Source organism: Malania oleifera, chromosome 13, assembly GCF_029873635.1.
Source record: "Malania oleifera isolate guangnan ecotype guangnan chromosome 13, ASM2987363v1, whole genome shotgun sequence".
Lineage (NCBI taxonomy): Eukaryota > Viridiplantae > Streptophyta > Magnoliopsida > Santalales > Ximeniaceae > Malania > Malania oleifera.
This window is the reverse complement of record NC_080429.1, coordinates 36,353,025-36,371,779: the sequence shown is the minus strand read 5'-3', so window position 1 is coordinate 36,371,779 and position 18,755 is coordinate 36,353,025. Positions and strand designations below refer to the sequence as shown.

General features: G+C 35.8%; 1 protein-coding gene across 12 annotated transcripts in view; it reads left to right on the top strand.

Moving 5' to 3' along the window:
- Positions 1–7,480, top strand: part of LOC131145565 (ubiquitin-conjugating enzyme E2-23 kDa-like) — a 28,101-nt gene extending 20,621 nt beyond the window's left edge. For all 12 annotated transcript variants that reach the window (XM_058094725.1, XM_058094717.1, XM_058094716.1 and 9 more), the window contains 4 exons: positions 4,561–4,675; positions 5,002–5,054; positions 5,255–5,383; positions 7,092–7,480. In XM_058094725.1, the coding sequence (XP_057950708.1) occupies positions 4,561–4,675; positions 5,002–5,054; positions 5,255–5,383; positions 7,092–7,225 (431 nt within the window). In that variant the 3' untranslated portion in view covers positions 7,226–7,480. The remainder of the gene's footprint in view (positions 1–4,560; positions 4,676–5,001; positions 5,055–5,254; positions 5,384–7,091) is intronic.
- The last annotated feature ends 11,275 nt before the right edge of the window (positions 7,481–18,755 follow it).

The window sequence follows — 18,755 nt, the reverse complement described above, 5'->3', positions numbered from 1 at the left end:
CATTTTATAGCACAAGGATCCTACTTATCCACCCTAGGAGTTAGTTGATGAACAAATGACACACCCAAATATATGAGGAGGAAAAGAAAATAAAGGTGAATTAGGAAAGAGAATGGAGTAGAGAATTTTGCCATTAAGGATAGAGGATGATATTCTATTGATCAGATAACAAGTGGTAAGTGCAGTATCACTCCAAAACACTTTAGGTACATGCATTTGATAAAGTAAAGTGCAAGTGATTTCAAGAAGATGTCTATTTTTTGTTGCTCTACTACCCCATTTTGTTGAGGAGTGTGGGCACGAGATGATTGATGAACAATACCAAACTGAGTCATATAAGTAGTAAATTGTGCACTGAAAAACTCTTTAGCATTATAACTTCGAAGTATTCGAACTTTCAAACCAAATTGAGTCTTTATTTCATAACAGAAGACAAAAAATGCATGAAATAACTTAGAACAATCTTTTATTAAATATAACCAAGTCATTCTTGAATAATCAACCACAAAGGTTATGAAGTACTTGAAACCCAACTTGGACACGACCCTACTGGTACCCCATACATCCGAATGAACTAACATAAAAGGGCTTGCAGCTCATTTATTGACCCGAGAAGTGAAAGAAACACGATGGTGCTTTCCCAACTTACAAGACTCGCAATCAAGACTAGACACAAAACTCAAACTAGGAACAAGGCATTTGAACTTTTCCCAATGAAGGACCCAAGCAACAATGAATTTGGAAAAGTGTGGTAGCAGTAGTGCAAGCGGTGGAAGGAAATAGTAGTTCAAAGTGATAGAGTCCTCTAGCTTCACGCCCCCCCCCCCCCCAACCCGCCAATCGTCTTCCTCGTCTTCAAATCCTGAATAACCACAGAATCAAGGAGGAATGTCATTGAACAATTCTTGGATTTAGTAATTTTGTTGACGAGCATAAGATTGAAAATAAATTTTGGAATATATAAAACCGAAGGAAGAGAAATAGAAGAAGTGGGATTTACAGCCCCAATTCCCTTGATTGTAGCAGTGGATCCTTTAGCAAGAGTAACCACAAGGTAAATTTGCAGGATATTGAAGAGTGGAGATAAAGCTAGGTATACCTATGATATGTTTAGTGACAATGAAGTTTATGATCCAAGAACTAGGGCGAGAAGTATTGGATGACAGATATACTATGTGATCACCTATTTGGGCAAGAGATGAAGTGGGAAGAGAAGCTTGTTGTGACACTTGATACTACTGGAACTTGGAATACACTTCCTCTGACATAGAGATAGTATGTTGCCCCCCACTTGATCCCAAAGATGAGTCGGTGGTGGCTACATTGGCTGCCCCCAAAGGTGTGAAGTCAATGGTGGCTGCATTGGCCACATGTGAAGGTTTGCTGTGAAGATCCCAACACTGCTCAATACTATGATTATTCCGTCCACAATGAGTGCACTTGCGAGGGGTACCCCTGCCTTGTCAGTCTCTACCACTACGACTACTTGAACCACCACGATAACTTTTGCAGTTGTTTGGTAAAGAACTAGAATTACTTTGTGTTGCAAAGGCTGTCCTCCCAGAGCTAGATGCAAGAGTACGAGAATGCGTGCTAAAGGAAGCACGAAGGACACATCAGTAAATGATGGTAGCTCGGCACTACTAAGTATCTGGGACCGAACTGCCTCAAACTCAGGTCTCAAGCCTGCTAGAACACGAAGAACTGTCTTCTGCTTCCTCTGCTTTTGCATCTCACGAACATCTGCAATTATAGGTTGCACGAAGTTAAGATCCTCATGCATACGCTTCATCTCTCCAAAATAATCTGCAATGCTCCTATCTCCTTGTTGTAATTGAAAGTACTCCTAGGATAAATCATACATACGTGTAATGTTACTGGAGTATAGAAGTTTGACATAATTCCAAATCGCCTTGCATGTATCTAGATGCATACACATCCGTGCAATTTGTGGTTCCATTGGATTCCATAAAAGGGAAACAATCAAGGCATCTTCCTGAATCCATATGTCTTTTCTCTTCTCATCAGAAGAATTAGATTGGAGCAAGTGGTTTGATTTCCCTAGTCGTGCTAAATTAATTTGAACAGCTTTAGACCATTGAACATAGTTCTTTCCATCCAACTTTTGAGTCATTGTTTGCGGCAGCGATGTAGGAAACAACTTTTTGGAATTCATAGATTTCATCCCAATACTCGCAAATCAGAAATCACACCAAAACACAAGAAGAACAATCAAAACTAATTGGGACAATCACAAACTATGTGAAGCACTGACGCAACAATGGACGAGGTGACCAACTCACCGATGGATATTGTGCTGCCACAACACTCACAAATCAGCAACCACAGCAAAAACAAGAAGGAAGCGGAGCATGGCAAAAGGAAAAAGAAAAAAAGGAGAAAAAGGTGGCTGGAAATGCTCTCACGTGGCGGCGCATGGGATCGGCATTTGGCTGGCGTGTGGGGGGCCCTCCAGCGATGGGGTTTTGTTTGGGGGGGGGGGGTGTTTGATTATGGGTATATGATTGATTTTGTGATTTAGTATGGGATTGAGGAGGATTAGAGAAGAACAGCCGCAGGAGTGGTGTTTTCCGGCGACGATTGAGGGAAATAGGATTTAGATAGGATCATGCTTTGATACCATGTTAAGATTTGATTGAAAATGAATGGCGTTACTTGAAGATAGGTCTTTCCCTCTATATATAATACAAGTTTAAATACATTCTAATGAAAATAATACTTTTACTAACACTCACTAATTAACATACTTGCACAGACAGCAATAATACTAAAAGAAACATATAATCTCTAATAGGATCCATGCATGGTTTTAAATAACAACCACGACCATTATGTAACGCCGTTATGTAACAGTTTTTTGGGTTCCTGATATCGTTAGAAATTGGTGGGAAGAAAAATCACTGTTGTAGTAGCTGTACGGATCACAACAGTTACGTAATGGCTGCTACGACCGTTATGTAACTGCTACAGGACTGTTACGCCAAAATAATTTATTTTATTTTTTACTTCTTCTCACTTTTGTTTCACCCCCCCCTCCCCCTCATGAATCATTCTCAACGTACTATTTGTGGCTAGAGGGGGGAAAGATTTTAAAAAAAATTGCTTTTTTTTTTTTTCCAAATGCTCACAGGAGATGCACTAATTGACAATTTGAAAATACTAACTTGTTAGGAAAAATATTTTATTCTGATAAAAATAGCAATTTGATATTTATTTTTTTCAATTTTCAACTTCAACCTTTTCTTTCCTAGTTATTATATATTTGTATTATTCGTATGTTTTATGTGTCTAATAGATTAATGGAGTGTATAATATATTTTTTTTTATTAACTAATTTATCGCGCACAAGGCTTTATCATGCATAAGACTAATGAGAAAGTACAAATACACACACACAAACGTAATTTTTATGTCAATGGTGGTTTAAAACAAATGTAAACTTCTTGCCCTTACCAAACAACTTGGATAGTTGAACCAAAGGATCCAAAATACACTAACATTCTTCCTAAGAAGGGTTAAAAACTTAAAACATGCAAATACACTAATATGCAAATGGTTGTGCATGCTTGCAAAAAATTCCCACTTCCTATTATGTAGCATCTGCTATTCTTGCTTCCTGTTACCCCCGTTACTGTTACATTATGCTACCTGTCACCGTGGTTTAAAACCATGGTTTCATGAATATTTGCATGTATCCAAATTTGTACAGCTGTGAGGGACTTGGTGTGGTCGTGTTGCTGCACTAGTGTGCCTTTGTTGAATATTTTGCAGAAAGCAAAGGTGATTCTTTTGCCCAGGGAAATCTGCCACGGCATGACTCCCTGCATTTCTCCATTTCTAGATCTTATCAAATTGGAAGTTTTAGTTGGTTTGAAACAGTGACTGGGTTTTGTTATTGCCATATTGGTCTTCAGTTTTCGCAAATTATATTTACAGGGCTAAGGTTCACGAGTTTTAGTAGGGGAGTAGGAGTAATAATTTTCCTTTTTTTATTTATTTTTCATTTGTTTTTGCCTATCTTGTCTTTTCACTAGGAACAGATTTTAGTTAAGTCCCTTCCTTATATTCACACCAATACTTCTTTGTGTTCAAATTATTTCGCCATTATTAATTTTATTTAAAAGGTATAGTTCTGTTATATTATGTTTCGTGCTTGCTTCCAGAAGTAATTATTTATTTAAATAAATAAATATATTTCACCATTTTATTGAGGGTTCCTGCCTTTTTTTTTTTTTGGGGGGCGGGGGGGAGGGGGAGATTAGGATAACTCATTTGTTTTTGGTGATTATCGGTTCATTGCTTTTGATGCCTTTTGGAAATAGTGTTTCTTTTCTTGATAAGAGAGTTAAGGCTTATTGAAAGAGGATGTGGATAGAAGCAGTGTAAAATCATGACCGTTCCTTCTCATCATTCATCATTTACTATCCAATATGACAGCTCCTTTCTTTTCGTTTGAGAGCAGGCTTGGCTATGCCAGGTATTATTCTTTTGTGTCTAATCCTTCTCTTTTTAATGCCATATCGTTATATGTGATTGTAGGCCTTTATGAAGGTGGAGTATGGAAAGTTCGTGTTGAACTTCCAGATGCTTATCCATACAAGTCTCCTTCTATTGGGTTTGTGAACAAAATATTCCACCCAAATGTTGATGAGCTGTGAGTACTATTATATTCTCCGTAGTTGGGCTCTTTCTTGTTTTGTGTCATACCAAATCCTTTTGCCATGTGAACTTTAAACCTTCATATCAATTGCTAGCATGTTTGATTGTAAACATGTGAAATTATGAGTTTGTTTAGATTTTTTAAGTACCATAGCTGAATATATCTTTTGGGAAATTCTTTTATCTGCAATTAGAATGTGTTTGTTTTACTGATTTTTTTTTAAGAAAATGACTCATGTCAATTTTTTTCTCTTTAGTGGGTTTATTGGCGAAAGAAATTTCCCTAGGTATTTCACCTGATAATTGTTTTATACTGTGCAGCTCTGGTTCTGTTTGCTTGGACGTTATAAACCAATCCTGGAGTCCAATGTTTGGTAAGTGATAAACCAAATATTGTTATTTGTAAGGGTATCTCAATATGAAATTATTAATTGTCATTTGCATGTGCAAAGATTTTGTACTTACTATTGTGATTATGGTTACTGTCTCTTTCCCCTCCCCTCCCCTCCCTTTCTAGAACACTTTCACAAGTTTTTTTCTTCTCACTGTCTGATCGATGGTATTATTGTTGCAGATCTTCTGAATGTTTTTGAGGTCTTTCTTCCACAACTATTGCTTTATCCCAATCCTTCAGATCCACTCAATGGGGATGCAGCTTCATTGATGATGAAGGATCGAAAGCAATATGATCAGAAAGTAAAAGGTGAGACTCCCCCATAAAATTTTATGGCAGAAAGTTGTTCAATTTGAGAACAAAACTCAAATTGGGATATGGATGGTTATTGGAACCCAACCAACTACTTTTGTTCCACAAAATTGGAACCGGAACTTAATCAGCCTTCTGTTTGGTTCCTGGGCGAACCAGATGCTGTAGTTTGTAGAATTTTAGATCCAATAACAACCAAATAAAAAAAAATTAATTTGAGACATTATATGGACATCTAGCTTTAAAAATGATTAATTTATTTTCAAAATCATGGATTGAGTATGGCTTTTGAATTCAACATTCAATTTTCAACTGAAAACAATGAAAAGGATGATTGTTGATTACTGGGGCCTAATCTAGTGTGCTTAGTTACCAATGTATAGACTTGTTAGTCCTACAAATTTGAACAAAATTTGAAACATTCCAAGCTTCAATTTCTAAAACGGCAAAGATACCAAGCTGTTTGAATTGCAAATTAAATCTAAGTTCAACTAAAAACAACTAAACAAAATTTAAGTTCCAAGTTGTCAATTCAACGTTTACATTGCATGATCACAACTTAAAGCAAAAGGAAAAAGGAGGACAAAACATCTAACTTCAAGTCTTAGGGTAGGACATTAGTAATATTATGTCTCTTGCCTTTATATTTTTTAGGCAACTAAAAAGTAACATATCCAATAAGAAAAAGTTGCCAAAATGTGAATGCTGAGGTGGATAAGTGTTATAATGTTAAAAGATAAATCAAGGAATGAACATATTAATTGGAAGTTAGGCATAGCACCTAAAATGAGATTAGGGAGGGACACTACTAAGATGGTTTGGGCATTTGCAATGTTAGGCCAGATAGTGAGGCGTAAGCTAGTTATAATTAGTGGAGGTAGGGGTAGAACTTGAATAACTTGGGATGGGACAGTGATTAAGGATTTTACTGCCTTCAAATTGTTAGAGGAAAATTCCCAAGATCGTATAAATTGACAGAAAAGGATTCATGTAGCCAGACCTACCTAGTGGGACTTGAGGCTTGGTTTTTTGTTGTTTTTGTTATTGTTGCCTTTCTATTTGTTTAAATAATTTATGCGATGTATGTTACATATGTAACCTAAATACAAATTACATTTGGGTTAAGCTGTTATATATTGAAACTTAAACTAGGCCCCAGAAATATATTTTCATTTTAAAATTTTGATATGGTTCTTTGGGGTCAGTTTAGTTCAGATGGGTTTGGGCCTCATTTGATTCAATTTGGTTATCTAGGTAGTTTCATGATGGTGCATATTGCATTCCCCTTCGTGCAAAGGGAAGAGTGGAATAATGGAGTGCTCATCTGCACTTAATTATATCTCTTCCATTATGCACCATCAGCTTAAGCGTGCATTGCGTGTGGTGCTTTGGTGGCACCTTTTGCTCTTTGGGACCATCAAAATGCATTTTGCACTTGATAATGCCATATGAAGTGTGCTTTGATGTTGCGCTTTGCATTCCGTTCTATCCCTTCTAAACTCCCAACTAATGGAGAAAAATACTCTGCCTTTCCCCATCCATAACATATCAAGGAGATGGTGACCACCCCACTGTAATTTCCGTACTCTCCTCGTCGTTTTGAAAACATATTCTCTTTATATTCTCTTTCCTTCCCTCCTAATTCCCAAACACTGTAAAGAAGGAAGAATGTGCAAGAGAAGAGTTCTCACTTTATTCCTTACAGAGTATTGCGAGCGATATGCAAGGAAGGAGAACATTACCAACTCTGCAGCTGAGGAGGACAGTGGTGATGAAGACATCAGTGATGGACCCAGTGTGGCAAGTGATGATGATATTGCTGGACATGCAGACCCATAATTAACTCCAGGGGCTTCCTCATATTTGGGTGCGAACCCACTTGTAACACAGCAATAAGTCCCTACTACGGTCACCTGTCCATTTTTATTTTCATTTTAGTTATATATGACTAAACTCAATTATTTGCTTGTAAATTTATGAATATTATAAGAGATAATGCCTGTGATTGATGTATTGATTAGTTGAAGGTATAGGGGATCAAATTGATAGAGGAAGATAGAAGGAATAGTTAAGTAAAATTTGAAAATTATATGAGCTAGTTTAGCAGTTTGGTCTGACCCATGCACATTTTTCTATTTGCTCCATTGGTTTGAACAGACTTTAACAGGTGGACCTCAAACAATAAGACTAGAATTGGTCGTGTAATGAGGTTCAGGTGTCAGTTCAATATGCAGATGTTGTACATGCAATTTCCTGATGATGTACGACTTGAACTTCATGCATAATAGGTGTTGGTTTGCTTCTATTGGTAGGACTGCCCTATGTTAACAGTGTTGGCATTTTGAGGCCCTGAAAGCTAAGGACATGCTCAGTTTTGTGTGTGTGTGTGTGTTTATATATATTATTTTCATTTCCAAAATTTTGCAAGTACCAGTTTACTTTTCTGTTTCTTAAGACTTGTATAGAAAGCCTGGAAAACATTTTTTTATTCAATTTTAATTTTTTATATAATGTCAGAAAACTAGAAAAAAGATGACATTTTATAGTTTTTAGAAACTTAAAAATATTATTTTCCAAAATGGAATGATTCTTAGGGCTCCTTTGGGAAATATGAAATGAAAGGTAAAGATAAAGGAATCTAATTTCTCATGTTTGATTACCAAGGAAAGTGAAAAGAAAAATAAAAATATATTATATTAATGAATAAAATTTAGTTTTATATATCATTAAAATTTAGTTTTTCTTAATTTTTAATCTTATTGGAACAAATTTTTATTTTTTAGTAGTATTTGACACAGAGAAATATATAATGAAGAATGATTTTTCTTCTCATTTTTTTTTCTTCTCTTTTCCCACCAAAATCCTTGATCGGGATGCTTAGTAAACTTTGTAAATACCTTTCTTTTGGTTATATTAAATTTCATGTATGCAACTGAAATGGAATGAAAGTTTGAATAGAGAATATAAAGAAATAATTACTTCCATTTCATTATACCTAATTCTATTTTATTTCAATGTGTAAAATGTGTGGTTCTCCCTTGTAATCAGACAGCAAAACACAGACTCACACCTGTCATAATACCTACCTGGTTCCAATAGAGTACAATAATTTTATATAAATTATTTGGGAGAGACTTTAGATATGGATTTGTATGAATTTGAATAAAATATAATATAAAATTATATTAAATTTAGTCTGCCCACATCTCAAGTTTCCAAATGCAACTTAATACTTACAATACATTATCATGTCTTTATCACAACACAATTACCCATGACGTAACAGACATATACATTAACAAGCATATGCCTCCTAATTTGCACCATTATGTACACAAACATTCACAAACATTACACAATATCAATACACATTTATATTTCAAAATTTAATTTGTGAAAGAAAATATAATTGACTAAATCCCAAAATTTAGAAGCAATAAGAGAAATTCACAAAAAAAGAAAAAAAAAAAAAAACATTGAAAAAAATGTCTACCCCTACACCAAATTCCCATGAATATGTGAAGCATAATTAGAGTTGATGTCCAAAATTTTGGTTGGGCTACATGTTATGTCCACGCTAACCAAGGAAGACTTCTTTGTCTACCAATCTTTGAAAAGCAGCACCAACATTTTTCAAGCCAAATTGTATGAACTTAAAAGTAGAAAATCCCTTAGTAATGAATGAGGTCATATCTTCATCTTGTAGCACTTTAGGGGCATCTTCATTTGGTTGTAACCAGAAAATGTGCTGATGAAGTTCATAAGTCCATGGCTTGAGTTGGCATCCACTGGATCTATTTGAAGGAGGGGTAGTCATTCTTAGAGCTAGCCTACTTGAGGTAGGCAAAGTGAAAGCAAAAAATCCATTTTTTTGTTGGCATTTTCACCAACACGAAATTGATTCGTCAATCGAGGTGCAGTAGTTCCTAGATGAAGCCCTCTTTCAAGATTTTTCTCATTTCTCCCTTAGTATCATTACTTCTTTGCGTGGCAAAACTTTTTTAATTTCTTTTATTTCATGAGTTTGAATATGGGATCCACATTCAAGCGAAGCATTAGACTTGTCATGCCCCAAACCTATTAGGGTTTAAGGTGTGACTTTCTATAAAAATTACATAGGTGATGCAAGAAATAGAAATGGCGGAAATAAATAAAACTTCATAAACTTTTATACTAGAGTGTTAAATAACCGTATTAGAGGAGTATCTACAATATCAAGCTTAACATTCTTAAAAATTTGAAAACATATAAGCATTTCCAGCTAGTGCTGTACTAGTATTTATTCTAAAATGCTCTCTTTAATCTTGCCCCGATGCTTGCTGCGCTTGATTCTCAATATGCTCTTGAAAGCTATCTGTAAGGTAGGAGAATAAATTAGTGAGACAACGTTCACTATGTAAGAAAGATCATATCAGTGTGTACCTATGATAAGCTTTAGTGTACCATAATTATGTAACAGTTAACATTTAACACTAGTTTCAAAACTACATTTGTAAAACTGTGAAACATTTATAAATTTCTGCATAAAATTATTTCCATTAAGGTATAGTTGTAACTTTTGTAACTTTATATTGTATACTGTAAATTGTAAACAATTAGTTGTAATTATACACTGTAACTGTTAGTTGTAAACTGTCGCCGCTTTTAAAAACAGTGAACTGTAACCGTATTACATTTAACTATAACTGTAACTGTATGACAGTGAACTGTAATTGTAGCAGTATTAAATGTTAACTGTTACAGAATTATGGTATAATAAAGCTCATCATAGCTACACACTAATATAATCTTTCTCACTTACTTAGCGTTGTCTCACTAATTTATTCTCCTACCTTACAGACAGCTGTGAGGAGCATATTGAGAATTAGGGGCAGCAAGCACGTGGGCAAGATTAAAGAGAGAAGTTTAGAATAAATACTAGAATAGTATGAGTTGGAAATGCTTTTATGTTTTGGAATCTTTAAGAATGTTAATCTTGATGTTGGATATACTCCTGTAATGCGGTTATTTAACACTCTAGTATAAAAGTTTATGAGGTTTTATTTATTTTTTCTATTTCTATTTCTATTTCTTACATCACATGTGCAATTTTTTTTCATTTTTTATTTTATAGATTTTCACACCTTATACCCTAAAAGATTTGGGGCATGACAACACTAGTATGCTTTCTTTGGCCTGTGATGTTGGATATGTGGCTCACATTTGAGTAGAACGCATACATCGGGGAAATCATTGTGAAGCAAAGAACAAGAAAGAAGGTTATAGTAACCATCAATAGTTTCCCTATAACTGTCGATGGTTTCAATTTAGTCTGCAGGATTATGCTCTCGACTTCAAACCATTAACAGTTTGCCTAAAACTGAATCGGAGATCAGTAGATTGAGAGATTTTGGAGGATTTTCCTCTAAGGGATTGCTACATAAGTGTTTTAGTTATAGTATAAGTTTTTTGTACACATAGGATTAATATTTAAACTATATTTTGTAACCCTTTATGATAAGCTTGAATTAAACTTCACATAAGATAGTGAAAATCTAGCCGCTTGCTCCTGTGGATGTAGGCAAATTGCCAAACCATGTAATTTTTTGTATCGTATTTGATTTGTTTGCTTTCCTTATTCTAATTGTGAGTGATTTCTTGTTTTGTATATTCATTATTGAGTGCTTGCATTACTTGTTCCGGATTTTTTTTAAGTTTGCGAGGTTTCTGCTGCGCATTCGCATTAACAATTGGTATTAGAGTGTCAATTTCAACAACTGGTATCAGAGCTGTTGGTTGCAATAGCTGGGATATGTTCGGCAAAGTTCGATGTTGGTAAGTTCGATGGAATAGGAAATTTCAGACTTTGGCAGAGGATGGTTAAGGTCTTGTTGGTGTAACAAGGTATGGTGAAGGCACTATACGAAAAGAAGTCAGAAGGCATGAATGACACGAGTTCAAAGAGAAAGCTGTGTCTACTATCAGGCATTGTCTGGCCGTTGACGTGATGTATCACATCAACATCATGCATAAGGAATCACCAGTAGAAGTTTGGCTGAAACTAGAGAGCCGATACATGTCCAAATCATTGGTGAACAAGTTATATCTTAAGCAAAAACTATATTAGCTTAAAATGGCAGAGGTTAGACCAGACTCAGCACATCAACATATTCAATCAGATCATTAGTGATCTAAAGCAAGTTGATGTAAAGTTCTAGGAAGAAGACAAAGCGTTGATGCTACTTAATTCCCTACCTACGTCTCCTACTTATGAGAATCTTTTTACGACTCTAACATGGGGGAAAGAAACCCTGGAATTGGAGGATATCTTGAGTGCATTCCTAGGGTTCCATCATAGAAGAAAGGCTAGTGATAAGAGTTCACAAGGTGAAGGGCTCGTGGCGAAGGGTAATTAGGATCATGGGAGAGGCAAGTCTTGGGGCAGATCGAGTAATAATAAAACTTAGTCGCAGTCTAGGAGGAGGAATGACGTTCAATGTTTTAAGTGCGAGAAAATAGGACACATAAAACTGGAGTGTCTAGAGTGGAGGAAGGGGAATGTAGAAACTCAGGAGGGTTTGTCAAAATTTGCGAATATAGTGAAAGAAGGAGACTTAGGGAGCAATGACTGTGACATGCTTTCTGTTTCATCAGGTTCAAAACGCCTCACGAACTCTTGGATCCTAGACTGGGGGTGTTATTTTCATATGACGTCCAACAAAGCCTAGTTCACCACTTACAGATTGGTGAGTTTTGGTTCCGTTTTGATGGGAAACGATGCAACCTACAAAGTTATCGGAATGGGGGATATCAAAATCAAGATGTATGATGGTGTGGTAAGAACGCTATGTGATGTAAAACATGTACCTGATCTACGAAAGAATGTGATATCATTGGGCACTTTGGATTGTAACAGGTATAGTTACAAGACTGAAAGTGGGACAATGAAGGTGTGTAAAGGCGAGTTGATGGTGATGAAGGGAAAGAGGTTAGCAGGGCATCTCTATGCACTGTTGGGTAACATAGTTGTAGGTGGAGCTACAGTTGAAAGTTATGAGTCAGATAATACCATTTTGTGTAAAATAAACACACACAAAATGGAGAGTATTTTTAACTACACTGTTTTGGATGTTTGGGGACTGGTGAGGACAACATCACATGTTGGGTATGGGTACTTTGTGAGTTTATCATAAAAGGTTTGGGGTTACCTTAGGCTGCACAAGTTGAAGATGTGTGCCAAGTTTAACTTGTGGCTGGGGTGGAATACTTGACCGGGAGAAAGTTCCTCAAGTTAGACGTTGGAGCTGAGTACATTGATGTTCAAGGAGTTTTATGAGCAGGGCAGGTTGTATACAAGGCTTGCAAGGAACTTCTTGGTAAAGTCAGTGAGTATGGTGTGATTCTAAATTAACTGATCACTAAGGGTATCACTAGATAGGAGAGTTGTAGAAGAGGCTTGGACAGGTTATGCGGTAAACTTCTCTGGTTTGAGAGAGTTTGGAGGTCCAACCATGCACATTTCTAGTGAGATGAAATCTAAGCTTGGTATAATTTTTGGACGGTACATCTTTCTAGGGTATAAGAAAGATGGGTTCAATCTGTGTGATCCAATGTCAAACATGGTGATGATTGATGGAGACATGGTTTTTGATGTTAGAGCCATGGTGTAGCATACTCAAGTAGGTAAAGAGAAACGAGTGCCAGAAAGCTACAACATCAACAAGCATGTTGTGCTGGTGGAGTTAGAGACTCAAGACAGAAGTATAGGGAGCTCTAACTCAAGAGATCAATAGTATCACAATATAAAATGAAGTAGAAAGGAGATTGTGATGTAGGTGGAGTTACAAACTTAGGGCAAATATGACATTGTTCATATTGCAGGGAGTTTTAGCTCAGGAGACCAGTAGGACCATAGTGGGCCCAAATGCACTATCAGCCCACTACTCAGGTATGAGTTTGATGACCTGATGTCTTATGTATTCATCACTACCATCAAGGTTCCTACTATTTTCAAGATGCGGTGCATAGCAAAGGGAAAAATAAATAGACGAGTGCTATAGTAGAGGAGATAAAGTTAGTATATAAGAATTAGGTATGGGAATTGGTGGAGCTTCCAAAGGGGAAGAGGGTGATAGGATGCAAGTGGGTAATTATTCTGTTGTTTTATATGAATGACATGCCAATTTCTAGGAAGATTTTGACTGAGGTTAAATAGTCGAAAACTCTGTTGAGAAAGGAATTTGGCATGAAGGTTTTGGGTGCGGCCAACAGAATTCTTGGGTTGGAGATTCGCAAGTATAAAGCTACAAAGAGATTGAGGTTATCTCAAGGGTGGCTTTATGGACATAACTACAGGGAGATTGTGGTTATCTTAGGGCGGTTTTGTGGAGAAGGTGTTGGAGAGGTTTAGCATAGTTAATGTTAAACCGGTCACTAGTACACCATTGGAAAATCAATGTAAACTGTCTACTGCTTAGTACCCAAGGATGGACGGTGATGTCTGGCTTTTGTCAAAGGTTTCCTATGCCAGTGCAATAGGGTGCTTTGGCGAGCAACAGAGCGATAAGTCAGTTGTGAGATTTGTGGATGTAGAGTATATAATGGACTTGGATGACATGAGGTCTATAATAGGGTATGTTGTGAGAAGGCCTAATTGTTGTAAGTCCAGGGTATAGTCTCAAATTGCACAATTTACAGCTAAGTTGGAGTACTTGGCAATGGTTGAGGCTGCCAAGGTAGCATTGTGGTTTAAAGGATCGTTCAAGGAGTTAGGTGTTTAGTTAGGTGGAGTTCCTGTTACCACAGACAAGTTCAAGCATCGCTTGGACTTGGTTTATGTCTCCAGGTGCTAGACGGGAGGCAGACCCAATCTACTAGCCCAGGTGGAACAGCGAGGTTATGCATTCAGATTTCTTCTAAGTAGTGAATATTCGCCAAGGTGGAGATTGTTGGAGATGTGGCTCATATTTGAGTGGTATACATGCACCGGGGAAAGCATCATGAAGCAAATAACAATATAGAAGGTTAGACTAATTGTTGACGGTTTCCATCACCGGGGACATGCAAATTGTCAAACCACGTAAATTCTTATGTCATGTTTGATTTGTTTGCTTTCCTTATTCTCATTGTGAGTGATTGCTTGTTCCGTATATTCATCAATGAGTTCTTGCATGACTTGTTCCAGATTATTTTTGAGCTTGCAACGTTTTCGCTATGCATTCACATCAACAATTGGTATCAAAGCACTAATTTTAGTTAGAGATTTATATTGAAAGACATGCTTTATGTAATTAGTTTTATTGTTTATTAATAACTTCAGTTATTCCATTTTAATGAGAAATTTTGTGAGCAATGTTTGCCTAACATTATCTATTTAATGATTATGCACGTGTGTCTTTGATTCTTTATAGTAGGTGATATAGTGTGTAGAGTACAACTTACACAGAAGATTAGATAATTAGTTCTTATAGAATATAAGTTTATTGTTCACATTCTTAATTAGAATTGGACACACCATTGGTAGGACTGTAGCAGTAGGTTTTAATAGGTCTATCTTAACTATGGGGAATGGTATAGTTCCAACTCCTTGTTCTAGTACACTTTGTGTGTATTGAACAGGACCGTCTTGCAGTAATTGTTTTTATATTGATTATATAAAACAATTAATACCTCATGATTATTATGAGTGCTTATGCTTTTAATCCTGATATGATTATTGGACATGTGCATGTAGTGTTTAATACTTTGATTCATAAAAGAGTGAGATTCTTTATGGGTTAATAAACACAGTGAGTTAGGTAATGACATTATGTGTATGGTGAAAATTAATTATTGATGGAATCCACGTCTCGGTATCAAGAGTGATGATATCGCCTTAAGGAAGCTTATAAGTTTTGATTGTGTCAAACCCTGTAGATGGATTTTGAATCCGAGACATCAAATAAATTAAGTGGAAGGTCTCAGGGAATTAATATGTCAATTAATTAAATTATCAGTAATTTAATTTAATTGACGGATATCTGTAATCTTTACGTGTGGAGATAAATAAGCATTTAATAATAGGAGCTCGAAATCAATTTTGAATATGACAAGGAGTGCAATTATAATTCTTTAGTGGTATGAATTGTAATTGATGTAATTAAGGATTGATCCGGGTCAGATTAGGAATTCTTAATTACGTTGGAAGCCCTAGTCATATTTTCCTAGAGGTCCCTGCTGTAGCCTGTATACATGCGCTCCATTCAACGGTGAGGGTTAGACGAAAATGCACACATAGAGGCAGACGTCTTCGTGAGAAACAAACCCTAGCCACCGTTGACGAGCCCACTTTTTGAGGAGCAAGGCGTAGTTGAGGAATACAGTAGAAGATCCCTGGTTGTCATCAAGAGTTCTTCTTCAATCTCGTAGATTAGGGAGTTCCTCGTCATGCTTGTAGATTCAGGAGTTCTTCTTCGTACTTGTAGATTTGAGAACAAACCAGAGAGATCTCGCAGGTATGATCCTAATCACGTAATCATGATTTTCAAGATTGAATTTTTAGTGTGATCCGGGTTTGAAAGATCTAATTTTTGTTTAACCCGGGTATGCAAGATAATTTTTTTATCCGTATGCACTACAGCCAGATCTTAGGGCTATTCCGCAGCAGACCCCTTCAATTGGTATTAGAAACTCGGCTGATATTGTATACAAATAATAATGCCATGTTCTTCAGTTTTCGAACCAGTGCATGCATAGCGTAGAACGTGTGGATGCGCTAACTTTTGTTTTGCAGCGTTCTACCTGGTTATTATGGTCACATGAATGTATGGTTTATGATTGCGATTGTTTAAAAGTTCATATTATGTGAACTCTGGATTATGGAGGCATAGGATTCTGTAATCTGATTGTGATTGTTTGTTACAAGATTCGTAGCATGTAGAGTCTGGTCATGGAGGCATAGGATTCTTGTAATATGTTGCAGGTTCATCCAAGACACAGGCACAGTTGCAGCACATAGTAGTGGTGGAAAAGAAGAAAAACCCTAGATTAGTGTTGCAGTTTAAATTTTAATTTGAATATTAAAAAGCTAAGGTGTACTCCCAATAAGGGGGGTGAATTAGGTTTCAAAACTTTCTTTTCAATTCTTATTTTACAAGTTCTTTTAATTAAGTACAAACCCCTTTTTCAATTTGGGTTAATTTGTAATATCAACAATCAACTTCATAATCACTCAAACCAATCAATGAAGTAAGCTTGATATTGCAATATGAAATCAATTAGAAAATCCAACCAAGTTTCCAAAGTTCAAATATTGGTATCAATAAAGTATCTTGAATAGTATATAACCAACCAATATATTAATAAGCTTTGGTATTAATCAATCAACGTACTCCCTCGTGGTTTCTGCAATATATTGATCAATCAATGCACTCCCTTATTGTTTTTGCAATTCCCAAAGAAAAATCAATATCCAACAAATCAAGTACACACCCACACAGTTTATAAGTGCTGAAATTTAAAGAGAGTAGGGAAGAGAATGACACCGAGTTTTTACGAGGTTCGGCTATACCCGCCTACATCCTCACCTTAGGCAACGCACCTAAGGATTCCACTATACCACTCCTTTACGGGCGGAGCAAACGTTTACAACACTCCTTCAATATGATAAAGCCCTCATCTCCAAGTGATACCCCACGATCGGTACAACGATTCAACAACCTGAACCATCAGAAAACGACAAGAAACAAGAACAAATTCTTGTGTACAAAGATACTCTCACAATAAAGCTGATTAGTACAAGTTAGAGCTCTAATATACTTCAAATTTAAATATCAATAGAGAATGAATTTGAAGCTCAAGAAATTAATTACCGGGTTCTTCTTTAAATTGAAAGAAGTTTGGTAAGAACACAAGACTCGAGTGGTTGTAGGAATTTAGTATAACTTCAGCAAGAGTGAGTGAGCAAGAAAGCTTTGAGAATTAAAGACTTTGATTGCTTGTTTTTGTTGTTATCAAAATCCTTTGGTATTCCATGTATTTATAGAGTACTAAAAGCAATTCCTTGTTGCCCAAGTTTACTTGGAGTATTTCCCAAGTATTTACAAAGTTTGGAGTCCAAGCAAATACTTTTGAAGACTTTTCAATGCTACTATATTTAAAAAAACATGAATGTCAGTCGTTTGACCAAAAGGTGTCAGCCGCTTGTCACGTCAAAAACTCAATGTATTTCAAAAGTCAGTACTCTATCAGTCGCCTGACTATTGTCAGTCGCCTGAGAATGTTTTGTGAGGCACCTGTCACAGTTCTGTTTGCCTTTCTTAAAAACTATGTAATTTGTCAGTCTTTTGACGAAACCTAGTTAGTCGTCTGAGCATGCATTTTAACTGTTTTTAAGATTTTGTTTTTGAAAACTCCTTTTGCTTTTAATCTTGGAATCTTTGATTTGATATTTGAAAGTCGAAAATAGGTCTCCAAGTCCGTAATCATTCCTAAAGAGCTTCAAAGCATCCGTATTGATTTTAAATTGATGTACTGACATAAGACTTTCCTTAAGACTTAAACTCTCCAAGTGTGAAGTCTTCATGTATATCTTGCTTTGAGTCCATTTTGATTTTGAGCTTCAAAAATCTTTAAGCGTTCATAAGATTTGACAAAGTTGATATGTTGAGCTTTCTTTTGATCAATTGTTTGGAATGTAGGATATCAATGCACTCTAGATTCTTGCCTCTAATGTTTGATTCCTGAAACATCATCACTTCATCCAAAACATGTTAAATTCCCTTGATTTGTTATCATCAAAATACGATTCGTAAGCCTTGTTAGGCCAACAAATTTGAATTTTGAATTTGAATTTGAATTTAAATTTAAATTTGAAATTAAATTTTAAATTGAAATTGAATTTAAATGGAGGGTTTATAAATAGACTTGTAACCACAGTCTATAGGCTGGACCTCGCCGATCGTCACCACTCCGTAATGGCAAGTAAGGAATCACGATTTTGTGATATGAGCTGTTGGACCATAATAGCTGGGACTTTTATTATATCATATTTTTTGTTTATATATGATTGCTTGACGTGTTTTTTGTTCTTATGTTATGTCATTAGCATGTAAGATTTAATATTTCAATATTGGTTTATGCATGTGCAACTAGAGAATAAAATTACTTCCCAAGTTATAATTTTTTTTAATAATTTAAGGGAATTTAGAATTTTATTTTTTGTGTGTATTTTAGTTACCAATATTGGAATATTAAATTTATTGGAATATTAAACAAGTGCAAATTTGCATCCCTCATGAATTGAATAACTAAGTGGGTGAGGGAATTTATTACGTATTAGTCCCATGGTCTCCATCACTAGTTTATAGGTGATGTAATTAATTTTATGAGATGATATTAGTATCTCCCTCCC